We start from the raw sequence: 25,008 nt of genomic DNA, 5'->3' as shown, positions 1-25,008 counted from the left end.
GGTAGGGTTAACTCAAAGGACTTGGGTAGATAGGACAAAAAAAGAAACTCAGCAAACAAGATTAAGCATGCAAAATAAAATGAGACTAATAAACAAAGTAGCAAAAAGCAATAATAATCTAGGCGGAAAAACACATGAACTCTTACTTAAGCTTCAAGTGGGGACATGGGGAAGGGAACAAACGTCATACAAATGTTAGGTTCAGCACAAATCAATCAAGACACCCAAATTAGATATGCAAACAATCAATGTCCTCTAGCAGCCAACTAAAATAGAAAATCAGCAAGGGTTTTAGAGATATAACAGTGACGAAACGTCTTAAAACAATGGGTAAAAATAGGCATAAACAAAGGGTTAAGGCTGGTTTCAATGTTAATGGGCTGCAACATATAATAGGGGATTAATGGAGGTTGAGAGGGTTTAGTTTAATGATTTGTTAGTAGTTTTATTTCCTAGGATTTTGTTTATTTAGGTCATTGAGTTAAGCAGGAAACTAAATAACATTCCTATTTGTTTTTTTTAGGAAGTTTCTTTATTTCTGAGATTATGTTCCTAGATTAGCCTTTTTCTTTTTAGTAACTATCCTATTATTTATGTAAGGCCATTGGCCACAGTGAGAATCAATGAATGTGAATTGAAAAATAGCCAAGGAGCAAAGCCCCCACCCCGCTCACGATTCTCTCTCTCTTTCAATCTCGTCTTTCTCACTCTCTTTCTCGCCTTTTTCTCTCTTTATTCTCTCGGTTCTCTCTTCTCTCGCCTCCCTCTCTCTCTTCCAATTCCCTTTTACTACTACTGTTTACTGTCTACCGCTGTTAAATGTTCTCTGTTGCTGCTGCTGTTTACTGTCTACTACTGTTGGATGTTCTTTGCTGCTGCTGTTAATCTCTATTGATGCTGCTGTTAATCTCTGTTACTACCGTTGCACTATTGCAACCTCTGTTTGCAACAACTGAAGGCCATACTACGTGGATAGATCATCACCTGGGCTGCTGCTGATCTCCTTTCAATGAACGGATTACTGCTGGCTATACCTGCTGTCTGTGAGTTGCTGAGAGCCCCAACATCATTCACCAAGCTACATCGACAATACTAAGGAGATCTATACAACCAGCTGGACTTTTCTTCATCAACCAAAAGTGGACTGCATCTCTTTATTTTGGAGGACCTTGGTCTCTTCTTTTCTCCTCAGACCTGGATAGCAGCAAGGTAAATCATTAAACTAAACCCTCTCCACCTCCATTAATCCCTATTATATGTTGCAGCCCATTAACATTGAAACCAGCCTTAACCCTTTGTTTATGCCTATTTTTACCCATTGTTTTAAGACGTTTCGTCACTGTTATATCTCCAAAACCCTTGCTGATTTTCTATTTTAGTTGGCTGCTAGAGGACATTGATTGTTTGCATATCTAATTTGGGTGTCTAGATTGATTTGTGATGAACCTAACATTCGTATGACGTTTGTTTCCTTCCCCATGTCCCCACTTGAAGCTTAAATAAGAGTTCATGTGTTTTTCTGCTTAGATTATTATTGTTTTTTGCTACTTTGTTTATTAGTCTCATTTTATTTTGCATGCTTAATCTTGTTTGCTGAGTTTCTTTTTTTGTCCTATCTACCCAAGTCCTTTGAATTAACCCTACCTAGTTAGTTAATCTTGTAGGAGACCCAGTCACCTAGGAACCCCCTACATCATCTTGGTATCAAGATGAAAGAGAGAGAATCGTGAGAGGGGTGGGGGCTTTGCTCCTTGGCTGTTTTTCAATTCACATTCATTGATTCTCACTGTGGCCAATGGCTTTACATAAATAATAAAATAGTTACTAAAAAGAAAAAGGCTAATCTAGGAACATAATCTCATAAATAAAGAAACTTCCTAAAAAAAACAAATAAGAATGTTATTTAGTTTCCTACTTAACTCAATGACCTAAATAAACAAAATCCTAGGAAATAAAACTACTAACAAATCGGATTTGGTGGGGGCCACACAATCTTGGCAAAATCCTAGGAATTAAAAGTACATATCAGATTTGGTGGGGGCCACACAATCTTGACAAAGAAAGGAAGGAGAAGACTCGAACCAGCGTTGGGAAGGCTGGACCGAGCCTTCCTCTTCTTTCTTTTTTTCTTCCTCTTTCTAATCCTCCAACCACAAAGAAGGTTGGGTCTTCTTCTTCCTTCGGCTGTACGTCTTAATGTCCCCATCAACTCTCCCCGACTTGGAAGAATTCACCTCCGGTGAATTAAAGCTCATGTAATACTCAAGTAGGTCTGGGTTGAGTTGCTGGACTTCTTGCATTGTGATCCAGGTGTTGTCAATTTCCAGACGTCCATGCCACTTGACCAAGAACTCTCTAGAACCTCCAGCGTGTGTGGACACAATCCTCTCATCAAGGATTTCCTCAAATTCTTCAGTTCTTCTCGTGACCTTAGGCACAGGTGGTAATGAGGTGGGGGGAAGTGGTTGGCTTGGCTTAGAAATCTCATCAATGTTGAAAGGGAAGTCTTCAAGGTCATCAGGATAGAAAGGGGTAAAGGTAGAGGAACCATGGTATGGGACTAGGTCTTCAACATTGAAAATATTGCTGATCTCCATGCTAGCTAGCAGATCAAGAACATACGCATTGGCACCTATCCTCTTGAGTACCTTGAACAGACCTGTGCTACGAGCATGTAACTTGCTCGCTTTTCCCCTAACAAAACGTTGCAGCTTGATTCTTACCATCACCATATCGCCCTCTTGAAACTCTTGTAGCCTTCTGTACACATCTGCCTTCGATTTGTATTGCTCAGTGCTCAGTGCTATCTGTCTCCTTGAGCTCAGATTTACTCATTGTTCAATTGATGGGGACATCAAGACGTACAGCCGAAGGAAGAAGAAGACCCAACCTTCTTTGTGGTTGGAGGAATAGAAAGAGGAAGAAAAAAAGAAAGAAGAGGAAGGCTCGGTCCAGCCTTCCCAGCGCTGGATCGAGTCCTCTCCTTCCTTTGTCAAGATTGTGTGGCCCCCACCAAATCTAATATGTAATTTTAATTCCTAGGATTTTGCCAAGATTGTGTGGCCCCCACCAAATCTGATATGTAATTTTAATTCCTAGGATTTTGCCAAGATTGTGTGGCTCCCACCAAATCTGATTTGTTAGTAGTTTTATTTCCTAGGATTTTGTTTATTTAGGTCATTGAGTTAAGTAGGAAACCAAATAACATTCCTATTTGTTTTTTTTAGGAAGCTTCTTTATTTATGAGATTATGTTCCTAGATTAGCCTTTTTCTTTTTAGTAACTATCCTATTATTTATGTAAAGCCATTGGCCACAATGAGAATCAATGAATGTGAATTGAAAAACAGCCAAGGAGCAAAGCCCCCACCCCTCTCACAATTCTCTCTCTCTTTCAATCTCGTCTTTCTCTCTCTCTCTCGCCTTTTTCTCTTTATTCTCTCGGTTCTCTCGGTTCTCTCTTCTCTCGCCTCCCTCTCTCTTCCAATTCCCTTTTACTGCTACTGTTTACTGTCTACCGCTGTTGAATGTTCTCTGCTGCTGCTGCTGTTTACTGTCTACTACTGTTGGATGTTCTCTGCTACAGCTGTTAATCTCTGTTGATGCTGCTGTTATTCTCTGTTACTACCGTTGCACTATTGCAACCTCTGTTTGCAACAACTGAAGGCCATACTACGTGGATAGATCATCACCTAGGCTGCTGCTGATCTCCTTTCAACGAACGGATTACTGCTGGATGTACCTGTTGTCCGTGAGTTGCTGCGAGCCCCAACATCATTCACCAAGCTACATCGACAATACTAAGGATCTCTATACAACCGGTTGGACTTTTCTTCATCAACCAAAAGTGGACTGCATCTCTTTATTTTGGAGGACCTTGGTCTCTTCTTTTCTCCTCAGACCTAGACAACAGCAAGGTAAATCATTAAACTAAACCCTCTCCACCTCCATTAATCCCCTATTATATGTTGCAGCCCATTAACATTGAAACCAGCCTTAACCCTTTGTTTATGCCTATTTTTACCCATTGTTTTAAGACATTTCGTCACTGTTATATCTCCAAAACCCTTGCTGATTTTCTATTTTAGTTGGCTGCTAGAAAACATTGATTGTTTGCATATCTAATTTGGGTGTCTAGATTGATTTGTGCTGAACCTAACATTCGTATGACGTTTGTTTCCTTCCCCATGTCCCCACTTGAAGCTTAAGTAAGAGTTCATGTGTTTTTCCGCCTAGATTATTATTGCTTTTTGCTACTTTGTTTATTAGTCTCATTTTATTTTGCATGCTTAATCTTGTTTGCTGAGTTTCTTTTTTTGTCCTATCTACCCAAGTCCGTTGAATTAACCCTACCTAGTTAGTTAATCTTGTAGGAGACCTAGTCATCTAGGAACCCCCTACATCATCTTGGTATCAAGATGAAAGAGAGAGAATCGTGAGAGGGGTGGGGGCTTTGCTCCTTGGCTGTTTTTTAATTCACATTCATTGATTCTCACTGTGGCCAATGGCTTTACATAAATAATAGGATAGTTACTAAAAAGAAAAAGGCTAATTTAGGAACATAATCTCATAAATAAAGAAGCTTCCTAAAAAAAACAAATAGGAATGTTATTTATTCTCACTGTGGCCAATGGCTTTACATAAATAATAGGATAGTTACTAAAAAGAAAAAGGCTAATTTAGGAACATAATCTCATAAATAAAGAAGCTTCCTAAAAAAAACAAATAGGAATGTTATTTATTCTCATTGTGGCCAATGGCTTTACATAAATAATAGGATAGTTACTAAAAAGAAAAAGGCTAACCTAGGAACATAATCTCATAAATAAAGAAGCTTCCTAAAAAAAACAAATAGGAATGTTATTTAGTTTCCTACTTAACTCAATGACCTAAATAAACAAAATCCTAGGAAATAAAACTACTAACAAATCAGATTTGGTGGGGGCCACACAATCTTGACAAAGAAAGGAAGGAGAGGCCTCGATCCAGCGCTGGGAAGGCTGGACCGAGCCTTCCTCTTCTTTCTTTTTTTCTTCCTCTTTCTAATCCTCCAACCACAAAGAAGGTTGGGTCTTCTTCTTCCTTTGGTTGTACATCTTGATGTCCCCATCAGGGTGTCTACGTATGACAATCCAAGGTCCTTTGATTTCCCATTCTTACAGGAATAACTGCATCTTGGGGTGGGGCTAAGCAAATTCATTCAATTACTGAGCTTGGCTTGTATGTGAAGGACAGGATGACATGTCTTTCCATTAGAGATGATCCTATCAGCTCAATTTATTTTTACCTACAGTCCTCCAAATAAATAATTAGGTTCTCAAAATTTAGGTACAAGTGAGCTAAACGAGATTATTTGGAGGTTTAATATCAGAATATGAGAATATCAACCAAGTTATGAAAGCAACTATAGAAAGTAACCAAAGTCGAATAATGACATAAATGGAACTAACTTAACTACCTAAGTTGTATATAACCATGTGACAATATGATTTATACGAGACTTCAAAACATAGACTAGACATAGCATTCAGTATCCTTTATTCACTCTTACAACAGTAACCTGATGTAAATGTTAAGAGAACCCAAAGTCATGTTTCTGGCTGTTGAAGCACAGTTTCTTTGGAGCACTCATGCATTATTGTGAATGACAATAGCTTTTATACTTTTTTTGATAGAAGCGAATAACATAGTTGTAAGTTGTAACCAAGTATAATGGTCTATCTGCCAACTTACCATATCAGCATAAGGTAAATCACATGTCCCAAGAAGCAGACCAGTGAGGTAAGTCAAGGAAACAAACATCATTGAGTACAACAAACAAAAACAACAACTCAGCCTTTTCCCAACTAAATGGGGTTGGCTACATGGATACGCGAGAGGGAAAAATAAAATAACATAGAATAAAATGAACAAAGCAACACCACAAGAACATCCCACCTAAAATCCGTCGGAAACATGGATCTTTGCCCACCAAAGAGCTTTGTTTGAGGTCATACTAGAGTCAAGACCTAGCCTCTGTATGTCTTTTCTTACAACATCATCTATGGTCATTCTAGGCCTACCCCTACGTCTTTCGCTCCTTCCATCTGGATCTGGTCACACCTCCTTACTGGGGCATCCCTATGTCCCTGTTGAACATGCCATATCACCTTAAAAGACATTCTCGGAGCGTGTCTTGAATCGGGGAATGTCATTGACTAACAATATTAATAATTACCAGTATTATATTTACCAATAATACCATTACTACACATAAGCTGCAGTGCAGTAGGGAAATTAATGATACAATCACCACTTTATTCTGCTCATCCTAGTTGACTGAGCTATTGAACAAAGATTTTAAGGACCAAGAAAATGCCAGATGGAGGAAAAGAAGAATTCTGCCACATAATAAAATCAAGAAACAAGAAATGTAGAGCGATCCTTGCCAATATTAGGATGTTGAAATGGATGATCAAATATGTTAAATGCAAAGATGACCTAGGTCCTAAAATGACATAAAAAAGACAAGCCCTTGGTGCATGCAACCAAAAAGGATACGGATTCAATACGGTCACATGTCCCGCACCCACAAAGCTTTTCCCTTGAGATAGTACAGGTTCATGTTACTACCTGCCGACATCTTCCCCGAAGATAGTGCTTGCAATATGTTACTGGTTTCGGTTTTAAAACTGGCTTTAATTTTAACCTCTTAACCCCAACAAGCTTGTTTATTTCAGCCCGCTTCCTTTTTTTCTGCAGCTGCAAAGCATGATTGCAGTGAAAAAAAAATTATTTAACTAGTTCAAAAGCAAATGAAATACAGAATAAATGTGGATGGTGACTGATTTGCTGCATTAATACATCAAATGTTGATCAGAGTCCCTAATGCATGCTAAATAGTAGTGATTTAACAGACTAACTCAAAACCTTAGCAACTAAATGGAAAATCAATAAAATCTCATATAACACTCACCAAAAAGTGGGGAGGGGAGTAAAAGAAGTACCTTTTTCATCATTTTACGATTCTCAGTTAAAGGACCTCGCTTTTTCTTGTCATAGGATTCAACATCCTGCTTGAAATGAACACCACCAAAGTAGATCAGTTACATGAAGAACATAATCACATCAACAGATGGTACGATAACAATCTAACAGTAAAAACAGCATCCATGATGTACTTAATTATTCTACCAAATGACTGCTGAAAATGGTATGATTCAAATGTATTTAAGTTGAGGCACCAAAGAGAAGATGAAATGGAAACAATTCTCCTTCAACAGATTATTTCAATATCAATGCAATCTTCTAATGAAGCATATCTTAAAATATTTTTGTGTACTTTAATGCACACCCTATTTTGGCATTAACCAAACAACCATTTATCCAAGCTAACTGATGGGGACATCAAGACGTACAGCAGAAGAAAGAAGAAGACCCAACCTTCTTTGTGGTTGGAGGATTAGAAGAAGGAAGAAGAAGAAAGGAAGGCTTCATCCAGCCTTTCCAGCGCTGGATCGAGTCCTCTCCTTCCAAATTTTGCCAAGATTGTGCGGCCCCCACCAAATCTGATAGTTTAGTAGTTTTATTTCCTAGGATTTTGTTTATTTGAGTCTTTAAGTTAATTAGGAAACTAAGTAATTATCCTATTGATTTCTTTTTAGAAAGTTTCTTTGTTCATGAAATAGCATTCCTAGAATAATCTTTTCTTTTTAGTAATTAGTCTCTTATTTATGTAAGGCCATTGGCCAAGGTTCTAAGTCAATGAATGACGATTATTGAAGGCAAAACAGCCCCCCCCAAATCCCCCTACGAATTCTCTCTCGCTGCCCTCTCCCTCTTCTCATCTCTCACGGCTCTCTCTCCCATTCTCCTTCTCCCTTTTCTCGACCTTCACCCCTCTCTTTTCTATTTTCTATCTTCCCTGTAGCTGCTGCCCTATTGCAGAAATTGTTCACCGTCATTAGAGATTATATCCATCAAGAAAACCCCCAACTGGGTTGCTGCGGGAACTTCTCCAACAATCGGGACTGCTGTTCTTTATCAAGTAGGGTGGGCTGCAACTCTTTATCTTGGAGGACCTCGAGTTCTTCTCTTCTCCTCAGACCTCAGACAACAAGGAAGTAAGTAAAGAACCCCCCTGTTCTACATTCATTGGCCTCCCATTACCTCCATTAGTCCCCACTGAAATCTGAACATCTACCTTTTCTTTTTTTAATCCAATACTTATTGTTTTCCCCAAAGAAACTTCTGTTGTTTTACCTTTCATTAGTTGGTTGATTTTAGGCATTGTTTGGTTTACTTAGTTTGCTTAATGTCTTGATAGACTCGTGCTAAAATTAACATATAGTTGCTGCCATGTTCCCTACCCCATATTCCCACTTGAAACTTGAGTGAGTTTATGTGCTTTTATGCTTAGACGATTATTGTTCATTGCTACATTATTCATTAATCTCACTTTACTTGCATGTCAATCTTGTTTGTTGAGCTTCCCGTACCCTGTCCAACCCCAAGCCCCTTGAGTCGACCCTACTTGGCTAGTTAACCTTGTAGGAAACCTAGTCACCTAGGAACCCCTTACATCATCTTGATATCAAAGCATGGTTTTGTCTAGGTTTAGTGTAATTAGGTATTGTTGTCCCTTATTTACATGTCTTACCTTTCGAGGTCTAGTCTCCGTCACCATTTGTCCGTAGTCGAGTCTGAGCTAAGAGAACGATACCATAAATTAGAGGACACCCTTTTCTTTCTTAAGTTGGCGGGACCAAATAGCATTGGACGTTATTCCCTCCAAAAGCACATACTTGAGAGGGAGATTTTTTACCTCAAGATTGAAAGGGCTAACTACTTGTCTCAATTGGAGATTCTGAGTAGACCTTGAGTCTTTGGTGGCAACCGTACCTTGGCTGCCTATCTCCTTATGTCCACTCGTAGTGGTAGAGCATACCAGGATATGTCTGACACTCCTAGCGCCTCCACCCAATCTGAGCAACTGACTGAATTCATGAAAGCCGTCCAAGCCATACAGGAAACACAAGTTGTCCATCTCCAAGCCCTTACCGATAAGTTGGCTGCCCTCGAGACAAATGCCCAAAACCCTGATGGACGGCAAGGCCGTAACACAACTGGCACTGAATCTAGGGGCAGAGGCCCTAACCCTGAGGAAGTAAATGAAAATAACCAGACTGATGGTTATGACCAGATAGGAGATAACTTCCAAGGCCTAGGGAGTGGTAGAGATCAGGGTAGGGGTCGAGACCCACCGCCAAGACGCCAAACCCAATATGGAGATGATGAGGGTTATGAGCATCCTGATAGGGGCTTTGATGTCAGACAGATGATTAAGATAGATGCCCCTACTTATGATGGTCAGATTGATGCTAGGATCCTTCTGGATTGGATCAAGCAGATGGATAGGTACTTCAATTTCTATGATATGCCAGAGGAAGTCCGCTACCAATTTGCTAAGTTCAAGCTTATTGGAGCTGCCCAGGACTTCTGGACAGACCTAGAGTACCAGGAGGACCACCTAGGACTTAAGCCAATCACTACCTGGGTAGAGATGCAAGAGCGGCTTAAGAGGGAATTCTTACCTATCACTTATAGGCTCCAGTTGTTGAATGAAATGAATACCCTGAAGCAAGGAAAGTTTACTGTGACCGAATACATATGCAAGTTCAATTAATTGAAAATTAGAAGCCGTATTCGGGAGGATGTTGAGCAGACACTATCCAGATTCCTTACCGGACTCAACTCTGAAATTCAGTCTCGTATGGCACCCCACCTGGTGCGAGACGTTCCATAGGCCTTCAGGATAGCCCTTGAGGTGGAATCCTCCATGAGAACTTATTCTCAGAGGAAGAGCTATCAAGCTGGGGAGTCCCAATTTATAAAACCACCCTAAGGCTCAATTGGATTCCCAAAACCCACTGCTGCACCACAGTGTCAATTTGACAACAAGGGTAAAGGAATTTTGGGAGAAGCACCCAAGAGTAGTGGGCAACAACAGAGATTCAAGTGTCGCGGGTTTGGTCACTTCTCCAAAGAGTGTCCCAATAGGAATCTTTATGTCGGAGAGCAGACCCTTGAAGAAGGTGACCAGGAGGGGTTTCAGGACCATGAGTATGAGGACCATAGACCTGATTCCGATGACCTCAAGCTTGGCATTGTGCGTTGCATGGTCTCACAACCTAGGAATAGCGATGATGGCGACGAACTAATATTTTTATCATTTACACATGTCATCAGGACAAGAACTATCGCATCGCCATAGACAGCGGGAGTTGCATGAATGTGGTCACTAAGAGCGTTGTTGCTCGAATGGGCCTCAAACTTGAACCCCACTCCAAGCCTTACAAGGTTGCCTGGGTTGATCAGTCCACCATTCCTGTTAATCTGAGGTGTTTAGTTCCCCTATACTTTGCAGGATATGAGGATCGAGTGTGGTGTGATATCCTAAAGATGGATGTCGCCTACATCATCCTAGGTAGACCCTGGTTATATGATCGGGATGTCACCAATTACGGGAAGTCTAACACCTATGTCTTTGAGTTCAAAGGAAAAAAGATTAGATTGACCCCTAATGCCCCTAGGGAAGTTAGGGTTCTAGAACACAAGAGAAGTACATCCAAACACACCCTCCATCAAAACACTCAATATTTTAAATCAACACCAATTTGAAGGAGAGTGCCAAGAGTCAGGGGTGATTTATGCTCTAGTTGCCATACAGAGTAATACCGATAGGTCACGCTTATTTACTAAGGCTCCTAGAGAAGTGCGACCCTTGTTGAGGAAATTCGAAAGGTTATTCCCTGAGGAACTACCTGATGAGTTACCGCCTATGCGTGACATCCAGCACGCTATTGACTTAGTTCCAGGATCCTCTCTCTCGAACTTACCCCATTACCGAATGAATCCCAAAGAACACGCCGAACTCAAACGGCAAGTGGATGAACTGCTACATAAGGAATTCATTAGGGAAAGCCTTAGCCCGTGTGCTGTACTTGCCTTGCTTACACCAAAGAAAGATAGCACCTGGCATGTGTGTTGATAGTAGGGCCATCAATAAGATCACCATCAAGTATAGGTTCCCTATCCCTAGGCTTGATGACATGTTGGATATGATAGCCAACTCTTCAATCTTTTCGAAGATTGATCTCAAGAGCGGGTACCACCAGATTAGGGTCAGGCTTGCAGATGAGTGGAAGACAACCTTCAAGACGAAGGATGGCCTCTTTGAGTGGTTAGTCATGCCTTTTGGCTTGTCAAATGCACCTAGCACCTTTATGATGATAATGAATCAAGTGCTTCAACCATTCATTGGCAAGTTCCTAGTGGTTTACTTGATGACATTCTCATCTATAGTAAGACCCCGTCTTCCCACTTGGATCACTTACAGAAGGTTTTTCATGTGCTCTTACAAGAGAAACTCTATGTCAACCTCAAGAAGTGCACCTTCATGAGTGATCAAGTCATCTTCCTAGGATTTGTTGTGTCAACTCAGGGAGTATCTGCTGACCCTAAAAAAGTGAGAGCAATTATAGAGTGGTCTGAGCCAACTAATGTCCATGAGGTAAGAAGCTTTCATGGCTTAGCCACTTTCTACAGAAGGTTCATTCACCGGCTTAGTTCCATTATGTTTTCTATCACCGATTGTATGAAAAAGGAGTTTCAATGGACTAAGAGTGCTACGAAGGCCTTTAATGAGATTAAAAAGCTTATGACTGAATCTCCAGTCCGCGTCTCCTAGATTTCTCTAAGGTCTTTAAAGTGAATTGAGATGCATCTGGTATTGGGATAGGTGGTGTCCTAGGATAAGAGGGCCACCCTATTGCCTATTTTAGTGAGAAGCTTAATGAAGCTAAGCAACGATATTCCACATACGACAAGGAATTCTATGCGGTTGTTCAATCACTGCGCTATTGGCGACATTACCTTTTACGGTTTTACCGCAAGAATTCGTGCTATTCTCTGACCACCAGGCTCTGAGATACCTGAGTTCCCAAAAGAAACTTAACCAGAGACATGCCAAGTGGGTTGAGTTTCTCCAAGAGTATACTTTTATACTCAAGCACAGACCTGGTGTCGAGAATACTGTTGCAGATGCACTGAGCCGGGTGAACATGTTTCTCAGTCGCACCAATGCTAGGAGTCAGGCTAGTGTGCTACTCCAAGCAATGAATGTAGAGGTTGTAGGGTTCGAGCGAGTCAAGGACCAATACCCCACCTGTCCTAATTTTAGTGAGCCATTCACTTCCTTGAGTGAAGGCAACCCGGTCAACCGCTCGGACTACCTACTTAGGGAGGACTTCCTTTGTAAAGGAAGCAAGTTGTGCATTCCCATGACTTCACTCCGAGATTTCTTGATCTGGGAATTGCATGCTGGGGGAGTCGCTGGCCATTTCGGTCAAGATAAGACCATAACCATCGTTGAGGACCGATTCTTTTGGCCAGGACTGAAGAGGGATGTTGCTAGAGTTGTGAGTCAGTGTAGGACATGCCAGATTGCCAAACAACAAAAGCAAAACACGGGTTTGTACACTCCCCTACCCGTTCCCCATTCCCCTTGGCAGGACCTTTGCATGGACTTCGTGCTTGGTCTACCAAAAACTTCGAGAGGCCATAATTCTATTTATGTGGTTGTGGACCGCTTCTTGAAGATGGCCCATTTCATCCCATGCTCTAAGACCTCTGATGCATCCATAGTAGCCAGACTTTTCTTTAATGAGGTTATCAAGTACCATGGGTTGCCCCTCAGGCCCTCACCATAGTGTCCGATGAGATGTTAAGTTCACCAGTCATTTTTAGAGGACCCTATGGCGGATGATAGGCACGAAGCTCCGTTTCTCATCTGCTTTTCACCCTCAGACCAATGGCCAGACCGAGGTTATCAATAGGAGCTTAGGGAATTTATTGCGTTGCCTCATAGGAGAATACCTTACCAGTTGGGATCGAGTACTTAGCCAGGCTGAGTTTGCATATAATAGTTCTAAGAACCGTACCACTGGTCTGTCCCCCTTTGAGATCTGTTCAGGATACCAACCCCGGGCACCCATAAACCTTATCCCAGTCGTGTCTAGTTCCAGGACCTCCCAGTCAACCAAGTCTTTTGCTCAGCATATACATGATTTGCATGCAGGTATAAGAAGACAGATAGCATTGAGCAATGATCAATATAAGACAAAGGCAGATGTGCACAGAAGGCTACAAGAGTTTCAAGAGGGCGATATGGTGATGGTTAAAATTAAGCAGTAACGTTTTGTTAGGGGAAAAACGAGCAAACTACATGCTCATAACACAGGTCCTTTCAAGGTACTAAAGAGGATAGGTGCCAATGCTTATGTCCTTGATCTACCAGCTAGTATGGAAATCAGTAACATTTTCAACGTGGAAGATCTTATCCCATACCATGGTGCCTCTACTATTACCCCCTTTTACCCTGATGACTTTGAGGACTTCCCTTTCACCTTTGATGATACTACTGAACCAACCCAACCACTTCTCCCAACTTCCTTACCACCTGTACCTAAGGTCACGAGAACTGAAGAAGTTGAAGAAATCCTTGATGAGAGGATTGTATCCACACACACTGAAGGTTCTAGAGAGTTCTTAGTCAAGTGGCGTGGATGTCCGGAAATTGACAACACCTGGATCATAATGCAAGAACCCCAACAACTCAACCCATACCTACTTAAATATTACATGAGCTTTAATTCACCGGAGGTGAATTCTTCCAAGCCGGGGAGAGTTGATAGGGACATTAAGACGTACAGCAGAATAAAGAAGAAGACCCAACCTTATTTGTGGTTGGAGGATTAGAAGAAGGAAGAAGAAGAAAGGAAGGCTTCATCCAGCCTTTCTAGCGCTGGATCGAGTCTTCTCCTTCCAAATTTTGCCAAGATTGTGTGGCCCCCACCAAATCTGATAGTTTAGTAGTTTTATTTCCTAGGATTTTGTTTATTTGAGTCTTTAAGTTAATTAGGAAACTAAGTAATTATCCTATTGATTTCTTTTTAGAAAGTTTATTTGTTTATGAAATAGCATTCCTAGAATAATCTTTTCTTTTTAGTAATTAGTATCTTATTTATGTAAGGCCATTGGCCAAGGTTCTAATTCAATGAATGAAGATTATTGAAGGCAAAACAGCCCCCCCAAATCCCCCTACGAATTCTCTCGCTGCCCTCTCCCTATTCTCATCTCTCACGGCTCTCTCTCCCATTCTCCTTCTCCCTTTTCTCGACCTTCACCCCTCTCTTTTCTGTTTTTTGTAGCTGCTGCCCTATTGCAGAAATTGTTCACCATCATTAGAGATTATCTCCATCGAGAAAACCCCCAACTGGGTTGCTGCTGGAACTTCTCCAACAATCGGGACTGTTGTTCTTTATCAAGTAGGGTGGGCTGCAACTCTTTATCTTGGAGGACCTCGAGTTCTTCTCTTCTCCTCAGACCTCAGACAACAAGGAAGTAAGTAAAGAACCCCCCCTGTTCTACATTCATTGGCCTCCCATTACCTCCATTAGTCCCCACTGAAATCTGAACATCTACCTTTTCTTTTTTTAAGCCAATACTTATTGTTTTCCCTAAAGAAACTTCTGTTGTTTTACCTTTCATTAGTTGATTGATTTTAGGCATTGTTTGGTTTACTTAGTTTGCTTAATGTCTTGATAGACTCGTGCTAAACTTAACACATAGTTGCTGCCATGTTCCCTACCCCATATTCCCACTTGAAACTTGAGTGAGTTTATGTGATTTTATGCTTAGACGATTATTGTTAATTGCTACATTATTCATCATTCTCACTTTACTTGCATGTCAATCTTGTTTGCTGAGCTTCCCTTACTCTGTCCAACCCCAAGCCCCTTGAGTCGACCCTACTTGGCTAGTTAACCTTGTAGGAAACCTAGTCACCTAGGAACCCCCTACATCACTAACCCTAGGTGACGTGAAATTAAACCAAATAAACAGATAAGAGATAACGGACTTAAACTGGATCAGATTTGTACCCAATACTATACTTACCAAAATGCATTCTGCCCCCACAAAAAGAAATACAGATAGAAAACAGAAGCTGGAAATCGAAACCAATCTAACCAGCCTCTATACTTTGATATGGATTTCAATATGGATTGGTTAGTTGGACACAGAAAGTGGTTCATGAGGGCACAAAATATAATAATGCCAGTCATGCTCTACATCAAGCCACGCTATAGCCTTATAAGGAGTCTCACCCACCAATGCTTACTAATTAGCTGCTGACCTATATATAACCAGGCAGTCTACTTTTAGAGTAGCTTCGCAAATCAAATATAATGCAGATCAGAGATGCATCAGAGATGTAGACTGAAGTATAGACGTATGAACCAGGCCAGGTAGAAAAAACTGGCCTGCGGTTCATAAATGAACCAAATCTGGTTCAGACAAACCAAGAAAAACAGAAGGGTAGCTGTTTGGACTCTTAGTTTCCTTTCCTATTCCTTATTCTGTTGTTCAGTCAGGCTGGGAAACCTGTTATAAGTCTCCAGCCTTGTTTTAGTTTCTTCCATTAGAGTCCTAGGCCATTAAGGATACTCCTTTTCTAGGCTGCGTACGGAAGTTTTTTTATTTATACATTTTTTATTTCCCTGATCTGATCATGATTAAACTCAGACTGTCCTAAGCTAGTTAAGATAAGGTTTTAGCACTTGAATAAATAAGACTGTAAGGCTCTTTACAGCTCACGATTAAATTGAATGAAATTTCTGGCTTGTTGCCTTTGGTTCTGTGGTAATTCAGTAGCAGGGCTGTTGGTGATTCTAGTCTAGGATCAGTTGATGGTGATTTCTGATTCATATTCCCCTTCTTATCTTCTTCTTCTTTTCTTATTGTTCTTCAGTTCATATATCAGGTCAGTTCTGGAACTTTTCTACTTTGCACATTTTAGTTTCAGGATTCTCTTTCAGTTTGGTTAATCTCTATTCTGCTGGTTGCTATTCTGCCTTATATGGCTTTTAGTTGCTGTTCTTAACATTGTTCTTGATCTGATTTGTTTTCTGGTTACAATCTGATCTCTCCATCAACTAGAAGAATCCTACTTAAAGTCTACTTGTTTTAATTCTTTAGTTTCAGGTTTCATTTCTGAGATTTGACTTCAATTTAGTATTCTGGTTATTTACTGATTATTACTGCTTCTAGAACATATTCTGACTTCTGTTTTAATGCCAATATTTTACTGATATTGATTTATGTGCTGTTTGAGATTCCATGTTGAAGTGGGATACTTAAATAGCTATTAATCTCGCCATTGAAATCTGCTGAAATTTATCTGAGACACTATCCTAGTCTAATAGACTATTCGATCAGCTTTTGGTCTAATTCTGATTTGTGACTGCTGAATTATAAGATTTCTCCAATTCTGGTTCTGCAATTCTGTTATTGAATAACCAACCCTTGGTAGGATTTGTTCAGTATCTCATGACCAGACTGTTGGATTGTTCTCAACTATTAATATTATGCTTGCCTATACGAACTGAATATTAAGTGGAACAGACGTTAATTTTCTGATATTAGATTTCTTTAGAATCTGGAATATTTCTGTTGAGATGTGGGACTATATAACTCCCAACATCTCAACACTCTCCCTCACATGTAGCTTTGGCATAAACGTGGATATACATCTTAAGGAGGACAGCACTCTGAATACCATGTTAAATAAAATGGGATAACCACAAAATACCACTTGGGGGTCCAACCCAAAACCTTAAGGCGTTAAGGTGGAGATAACCCAAGGGTATATTAAGACACACCCATGGTCCCAGATAACTGATGTAGGACTATATAACTCCCAACATCTCAACAATTTCTTTGTCTGTGATTCTGGTTATTTTCTGGTTCCTGAAAACTATTCAGTAGGTAACTTAAAACCAAATTAAGTTAACCCTAGGAGCAATCACCTAATCCCCTAGTCCTTCCCTGGATTTTCCCGTATTATCCGAGTCCCTTTCATAGATCTGTATGGGCATTCCATATCAATTCAAAAACACATTAGTCTACAAGCGCTATTGGTACTCCCAATTTTTGCCTCGGCATTCTCCATTGGAAGCTGTATACTTCTTGGCCAAACCCTCAATACCATTTTCCTCAAATAGAACATATTAGTGAGACCCTAAAAGGAATACTTCCAAACAAATGTTTCCCCAAAATGCAAGAAGGTTGCCGGTATTGCTAAGAAATCTGATCTTGGAAGTGGAAGATACATGATATGTACATCATTTCATTGACAATTTAAAGAACCATAACATCACATCAATAATGTTTTAATGCTGTGAAAGAAAAGGAATAAAAATGAAATAGGAACTAGTTGAGAAATAAACGCTTTCAGAGGGAATATAGTAAATGATCATATACCTTTTTTTTGGATGTCATTGGACAAGTTTGAGTCGCATTTTTATCTAACATTTCTTCATGCAACTGGGTAACTTCAGGAGGAGCAATAGAGCAGTTAATGTCTTCCTTGCTGCCATTGCCTTTCTTTTTCTCATTAATGACCAACGTACCAAATCTGGCTTCCTGCTCCTTTCTCTTTCTTCCATTAAGCTCTGCTTGAACACAATCTTCATATTCTCCTTTATGTTTTTTGCATTTGTCAGAGAACTTCTCTTTCTTCATAACCTTCCCAAAAACACGACCCCCCACCCCCTTACTTGCCAATACAGCATCTTCAGAGTAGGAATAGAATGAATGGTCAGAAACTCCCGAATCATTAGGAATTTCACCATCTTCAATCCCCCCATCTGAAACAAAGCTAACAGAAAAATCTGGTGTGACCTTATAAGAAGGTGATTCCTTCAAGTCCAATTCTTTCCGCTGCATTGCATATTCTTGTTTTTTCACCATATGAGCCAATGAAGCCCCATTTTTTGCATTGTTGACTGACATTGACTTGTAGGGTATCAGGTCATTTTCCAACATACTTTTGGATTTCAAGAGTTCACTCTCTATGACTTCTGGCACTTTTGGCAATACATCCACATCAATCCGTTCTGAACAAAGAATGCCATTATTATAGTTATTAATCGAGACACCAACTTCATTTGCAACCTGATCTTTCTCCAGTGATATGTGTGTATCTTTGAGAATATCACCAAAAGTAAGATCTCCATTTCCTTTAAGCTCCATTCTGTGGCCAAAATCAACTGTTACACTTTGTTTAGGAGAGGAAGCTCCATCTTGGACAGCAAATTCTTCACTACTCTTGTTGGAAAAATCGAAATTAGCTGCATATTCTACTTTCCCTGCCACATTGCCTATTCCCACCACGTCATTTTGTTCCAAAAGAGAATTATTAAAATGGTTATCACTTGAGACAACAACAATATCAGCAACCAAATCTTCCTCCATTCTTGAATTTGAGTGACTGTGAACACTGTTACTACAAGCAATATTCTCATTTCCTTCTAGTCTAGTTCCATGTTCTGACTCCTTCGTCACTATTTGTTCTAGTTCAGAAGCTCCTTTTGGAAAACCATTCACCCCAGCATTCTCACCGGACAATTTAGAGAGCTCCCTGTCCTCCATTATTCCACCCACTTCGCCTGATTTTGAAGAGGCACCATCCATCCCTAGGGCAGGGTGAGCCGGGAACTGATGAAATTCAGTGGAAACATAGAACCTGTCACCATACTGTGGAACAGTTTGTTCTGAAATAAGATGCTCAGAACGATCATTGATGGGGACAGTACCGCTATTAGCTAACAGGTCTTTCTCCACTGACATATTGGAAGGTGTACAAACTTCCCGACATACAAGATATTCATAACCTTCTGATCTCGTTCTCTCGTCTAACTGATTTGTCACTATATGTTCAGGACTGGAAGTTCCATTGTGGATCCCAACTGCTTTAGTACTCTCAATCGACAAATTCTCAGGTTTGAGACCTCCATGATCAACCAAATCATTACACAGTTCTTGTTGAGTTCCCAACCCTAATTTGCCATCTCCAGTACCAGACCCCAAAAATAAAACATGTTAAGTTATCACCAAAGAAGAAGAACAAAAAAGAGATCAATTCAGCGTTTCCAGCTACAGTAATTGAGATGAAGACAACAACTGGAAACAAATTCTAATGAAACCATGCAATATGCTTAATAATTACCTAGCTTTGGAGCCTCCGGAGAAATTCGAATGGCGGGCGAGCAGTGAGAATCATCATTAAAGAGAGAGAGGATTAGAGCAAGGGTACGTACAGTCTTACTCCTGCAATGAGACCAGCGACGAGAGGGGAAAACAGGAATTTGTTCCGGCATCTGATGCTTTCTTGGAGACTTCAACTTTGTTTTCTTCAAACAGAATCTCCGGCGGAAGCCCAAAAGGAAGCAGAACAACTTGTCACAGGTGAAGACTGAAGATGACGGCGAAAGCTAAATCTAGTAACGACGAGTTATCTATAAACATCAATAAGGCCTAGCAAAAACATATGCAATCATCTTCAAGAGCATGGACTGCAATTCAACAATTCGACGGAGAGATGAAGAACATACCTTGTTGAAATCGCAAGGAGGGAAACCTGAAAGATAAAACGATTGTCCATTAGAGATGATAAAAGAAGAATGTGGCGACTCAAGCACAACTACCTACCATCGATATCGAGGTCGGAGACGGTGGGAACAAACGGGAGAAAGAAGTGCTTGATACTGATAGAGAAGAAGTTGACGAAACGAAATAAAGAAAAAGCTGAGCTTCCTCTCATTCATCGCGGCGCTTCAGATGGGCGTGAATGGGTATCGGGAGGGTAGTTTGGGAACAGAACAAAATCATATAGGGATTTATGAACCGTCCTCTATGGATGAAGTTCTTTCCCAAAAACAGATGGACTCCCCTCCCAGTGAGCAGGGTTACAAAAGTCAGAATCCAATCGATCAAATCAACATATTCGAATTGGAATCGATACTCACCGGTTCAGATCAATCACAGGCTCCCATCAATTTTCTCGGATCGGGATTCTCTCGTGAGTGCTATAGGTTTTACTCATGGTTCGATTGACACTTATCTAAGTGGTGGTCCAACTGCTCTGGGCGTACACCTCTGATCGGTAAATGTACAATCGTTAGATCACAACACGTGTTGATCGCTCATGTAGTTATGGAATCAATGTCAGGAGAGGAGCCGGATCCTCGGAAATTCTCTCCCCTTTCTTTTGTTGGAAAAAACACTCTACATTGCTCCATCTTACTTTAATAGATTCAACAGTCTTTTTTTTGTTGGTCATGCTAGCTATTTTTAACCTTTTCAATAATCAACTACTTCTTTGTTGATATTTCCACTCTTCAACAAGCTTTAAGGACACTACTCTAGGAAAGACTCTAATCTCCTTCATTTACTATTTTTCTTTTTTTGGGATGATAGGAAAAATCCACTAATTCTCTCTCAGAGAAAAACCTACTAATTATTTTTTAAAATCCCAATCGAATAAAGAGATAAGGGATATCAACTCATTAGCACATGATTTTATATTGGTTTTAACCCTATTTAGCCCAACAACCTAATAAAATTCTCCACTTTCTAAATTAACCCAATTAGACCATTGAATCATCCCATCTATTGATCTAGACAAAAACCATCAAACTCGACCCAATAAACATACTGGGTACTAAGATGTGGTTTATGACAATACACCACTCCAAAGCAACACCCTGGACAAGTACTTGAATAAATTTGTGGTGGCGTACCTATATAGGATACACAAATATTTACTTTATAGGAAGGGAATACTATAATTTCAACCATGAAGAAAATTTTCCTACGCCCAATGATGTATAGTAGCCATTATATTGGGATATAGAGGATGGAGTAGATAATATCCACTCCTGTTGGGAGACGCCTTCTCCTGCCCATCCTTCAATTATTTGATTATGTTAGAGCCCAAGGAATAACTAAGGTGTGGGGCTAATCTTAGTGGATTTCATTATGAAATTGTCATGGTTTGATTTTTTTTTGTTTTCATACAAATAATACTAAACATTTAGGGGGAGAATTTTTAATCGAGAGTGTAGGTCTTGTGCTAACACGAGAATTTGGCTCTTCTCTGATGCAACATAATGTTTGGCGCGCATTTAACATCCAGAAAATGTCTTGAATTGCATGTGATCACCTTAGGCTCCGTGCCCAAAACGTTTATGACCGTTGGAATTCAATCCCTAACACAAGGGGCAATAGGAATTGCACACAAAAGCATCAATCAAGGCCCCATTACGTGTATGGGCACAAGTGCCATACTCCCAGACAGAGTTCTTTTTCACTACATTTTATTATGGAAAGTAATTCTTTATCTTGGAGCGTAGCGAATATAAGTTCTTTATGAGTCTATCTCTCTTCTCCCACAACAGAATGACACATATGTCATTTCATTTGAAAATGGGAGAAATAGACGCTAGTGTACACATACTCTTAGAGTTAATTTATCTTTTTCTATAAAAAAATGGAGAGAGTTCCCTAAAAAGTAGCATGATCTTTACACCAGTATGAGGATTAATGAGAGCACATGTAGAAGAATCAACAATGGTGGGATTCCCATTTTTCATGGGGATGAATGATCATTTCTCTCATGTGTCTAGATGTAGAGGTCATATTGCTTTTTAGAATTTTTTAGAAAGAGAATTGCTACCTGATCACATGGTTTCTGCATCAGCACACAGGCCGAAGGTATGATTGCTATCTGATCGCGCAGCACTCAGGCCCGAAGGGTAGGGCAGTCTTTTTATCCCTCATCTCTTCGTCTGCCGTGTGGGCGTGGGAGGCGCGATTAGCGTTCTTTCTTCCCATAGAAATATAGAATTAGGGAAGAAGATTACTACGCTGCCTTTGTTCCCTCCCTGCAATGAAAAACGCATCCCGTGGCAAACCAACGGCAGCCATACGAGCCTTGTACGCTCCCAAGAGGCATGGAAACACAGCCCCAAATTCTCCCACTCGAACGGCCTTGCAATGCCACCGCCGAAGACCCATCGCCGGTAAACCACCTGCCATCACCTCCAAACCCACCGGGAAACCATCTTCCGGATCCCCAAACCATCACAGACTCACATCTCCATACTCCCACTCCACAAGTTCCGCCGGAAAACCTACTTCCCCTCCCCCAAACCGCACCTGAAAATCATATCCCAGTTGAGGACGGTCCCCCGGAGCCTTCTAGCCATGTTTCGGACTCTCAACGCGCACCGATAAACCACCTTCTCCTTCCTTCTGCGCAGGTCTCATCGAGTGATCACCTTGCAGACTCTCTGATACACGTCAATCACACTCCGAAGCGACCATTGGAAGACCTCCTTGAAGCTTCGGAGAAAAAGCGCCGCCGGAGAAAGAAGCTTTTCCCCGAGATGGTTCCATCTGCTACTGCGGTCAATGGCCTCCGTGTCCTTCGTCCTCATGTCAAATCAAGTATTTACGACGAAAAGCTGATGGACGAGATCATCCAGATGCAGATCAATGACAGTCCTTCGCCTTCAAAGAATCGGCGACGTAAGATAGCCGATATCGCGAAAGAAATTGATATTGAAGCGTTGATTGCCATATCGGTTGGGTTCCCTGTCGATTCCCTCACCGAAGAGGAGATCGAATGCAGCGTTGTATCGACGCTCGGCGGAGTTGAACAATCAAACTTTATCGTTGTTCGGAATCACATCCTCGCTCGGTGGCGATCGAATGTCTCTGTTTGGATGACCAGAGACCACGCACTCGAATCCATACGGTCTGAGCATCGAGGGCTAGTCAACTCGGCCTACTCGTTTCTTCTCGAGCATGGTTACATTAACTTTGGCTTAGCTCCAGCTATCAAAGAAGTGAACTTCAGACCGATTGTAGGACCAGAGAAGGCGAACGTCATCATTGTTGGTGCAGGTCTCGCTGGGTTAGCGGCAGCTCGCCATCTTATTTCTTTAGGGTTTAAGGTCCTGATCTTGGAAGGTAGGAAGCGGCCCGGTGGACGGGTCCGAACAAGGAAGATGAGTGGAGAAGGTGTGGTTGCTGCTGCAGACCTTGGTGGAAGCGTTCTCACTGGGATTAATGGAAACCCACTGGGCGTTCTCGCAAGGCAGTTGGGTTATCCGCTTCACAAGGTACGCGATATATGCCCTCTTTATCTCCCTGACGGAATGAGTGTAAACGATGAAATGGATTCGAGAGTGGAGGTTTCTTTCAATCAGCTTTTAGATAAGGTGTGTAAGCTTCGGCAGGCTGTGATGGATGAGGTTGAGTCTGCAGATGTTTCTTTAGGGACTGCTCTTGAAGCTTTCAGGCAGGTTTACAAGGTTAATGAGGATCCACAAGAACGAATGCTCTTGAATTGGCATCTAGCCAACCTGGAATACGCTAATGCTTCACTGTTGTCTGATTTATCCATGGCGTACTGGGACCAGGATGATCCATATGAGATGGGTGGGGACCACTGCTTCATTCCTGGTGGGAATGGCAGGTTTATCCGTGCATTGGCTGAGAACTTGCCCATTTTCTATGATCGCATTGTGGAAAGCATAAGGTATGGAGTGGACGGGGTTATAGTATGTGCAGGTGGGCAGGTGTTCCGGGGAGACATGGCTCTGTGTACAGTGCCACTGGGGGTGCTCAAGAGGGGTTCAATTGAGTTTGTACCTGAGCTTCCACAACAGAAGAAAGATGCTATTCAGAGATTAGGATTTGGGTTGCTGAATAAGGTTGCAATGTTGTTCCCTTATGATTTTTGGGGTGGAGGAATCGATACCTTTGGGCATTTAACAGATGATGAGAATATGAGAGGAGAGTTCTTTCTGTTCTATAGCTATACCTCTGTCTCAGGGGGCCCACTTCTGGTGGCTCTGGTCGCAGGGGAATCTGCCATAAAATTTGAGATGATGTCTCCCGTAGATGCTGTTGGCAGAGTTCTGGATATATTAAGACGAATTTTTACTAGGATAGGGATTGATGTCCCAAATCCTGTGCAGGTGGTCTGCACTCGCTGGGGGAAGGATCAGTTCACCCATGGGTCTTATTCTTATGTTGCAGTGGGTGCTTCTGGGGATGATTATGATGTTCTGGCCGAGAGTGTGGGAGATGGTAGGGTTTTCTTTGCGGGGGAGGCAACAAACCGGCGCTATCCAGCCACTATGCACGGAGCGTTTCTCAGTGGTTTGAGAGAGGCTGCTAACATTTTGAGAGTCACTAATAAAAGATCCTTGGGTTTGCCGGAGAAAACAAATAATGGTAGAGAAGATGATGAGGATTTGGCTACTAGTAATTCCTTGGTTCCATCAGAGAAAACAAATAATGCTAGGGAGGAAGGTGGAGATTTGGATGAGCTGTTTGCAACTCCTGATCTATCATTTGGGAGCTTCGCCGTTCTGTTTGATCCAAGATCAGTTGATCTTGACTCTAGTTCACTGCTAAGAGTGGGGTTTGGGGCGGAGAAATTGGACTCTGGTTCTTTATTTCTTTATGGCGTGATTTCAAGGAAGCAGGTCTTGGAGTTGAGTGCAGTGGATGGAGATGGTAACCGAGTGAGACTATTGAATCGTAACTTTGGGGTGAGTTTGGTTGGGAGCAAAGCTTTAGGTAGTGTTGGAGAATCTCTCATCACCTGCATAAAAGCAGCTAGAGCCAATCTTAATGGGGGAGGTGCAAATGAATCCCTGCACAAGTAAGAAATTCTTTCACCAGTTGCATGCATAGGTGCTATGGCTAACTTGTATTATACTATTAAGAGCTTCTTCCTGTCTGAAATGAAATCAAGTAGATGGAGGGAGCTCTTGTCCAGTTGGAGATTTAACAATTTTATGTGTTTTTCAGGATGATTCATGTTTAACCAAAGTAAATCATTCTATAGTGTGCTCTCAAATTTTAGCTGTCATATTCTTGGACTATTACCATAACATTTAATTGGTTTTTGATAATAATTCTTACAGTATAGTTAAATGCCTCGAGGCATGGCAAGGTGTCCAAGGCAACTTTCGATTGTTCTCATTGTTATAGTTTCATTCATACTGTATATTATGACCAATGAATGTATTTTGTCTATTCTTACCACTCA

At 41.1% G+C, this 25,008-nt stretch overlaps 2 protein-coding genes across 6 annotated transcripts in view; one reads left to right on the top strand and one right to left on the bottom strand.

Annotated features, from left to right (window-relative positions):
* The window catches only part of LOC122072156, a 26,330-nt gene extending 4,600 nt beyond the window's left edge, over positions 1 to 21,730 (bottom strand). Inside the window, exons 1-6 of one of the 5 annotated variants that reach the window (XM_042636724.1) lie at positions 21,616 to 21,730; positions 19,493 to 19,518; positions 19,108 to 19,378; positions 17,361 to 18,949; positions 6,986 to 7,051; positions 6,612 to 6,740 (exon numbers count right to left, since the gene is read on the bottom strand). In XM_042636724.1, the coding sequence (XP_042492658.1) occupies positions 6,612 to 6,740; positions 6,986 to 7,051; positions 17,361 to 18,949; positions 19,108 to 19,258 (1,935 nt within the window). In that variant the 5' untranslated portion in view covers positions 19,259 to 19,378; positions 19,493 to 19,518; positions 21,616 to 21,730. Of the gene's footprint in view, positions 1 to 6,611; positions 6,741 to 6,985; positions 7,052 to 17,360; positions 18,950 to 19,107; positions 19,416 to 19,492; positions 19,543 to 19,589; positions 19,722 to 21,615 lie in introns of those variants that run through there. The other 4 variants (XM_042636721.1, XM_042636722.1, XM_042636723.1 and 1 more) reach the window with 4 other exon arrangements.
* On the top strand, positions 21,725 to 25,008 carry LOC122072158 (lysine-specific histone demethylase 1 homolog 1-like). Its single transcript, XM_042636726.1, has one exon. The coding sequence runs from the start codon at positions 21,893 to 21,895 to the stop codon at positions 24,620 to 24,622; it is 2,730 nt and encodes a 909-aa protein (XP_042492660.1). The 5' UTR covers positions 21,725 to 21,892; the 3' UTR covers positions 24,623 to 25,008.

This window comes from Macadamia integrifolia, chromosome 2, assembly GCF_013358625.1.
Source record: "Macadamia integrifolia cultivar HAES 741 chromosome 2, SCU_Mint_v3, whole genome shotgun sequence".
NCBI classification, from domain to species: Eukaryota; Viridiplantae; Streptophyta; class Magnoliopsida; order Proteales; family Proteaceae; genus Macadamia; species Macadamia integrifolia.
Note: the sequence above shows the minus strand (reverse complement) of the source record. Positions and strands in the feature narration are given on the sequence as shown.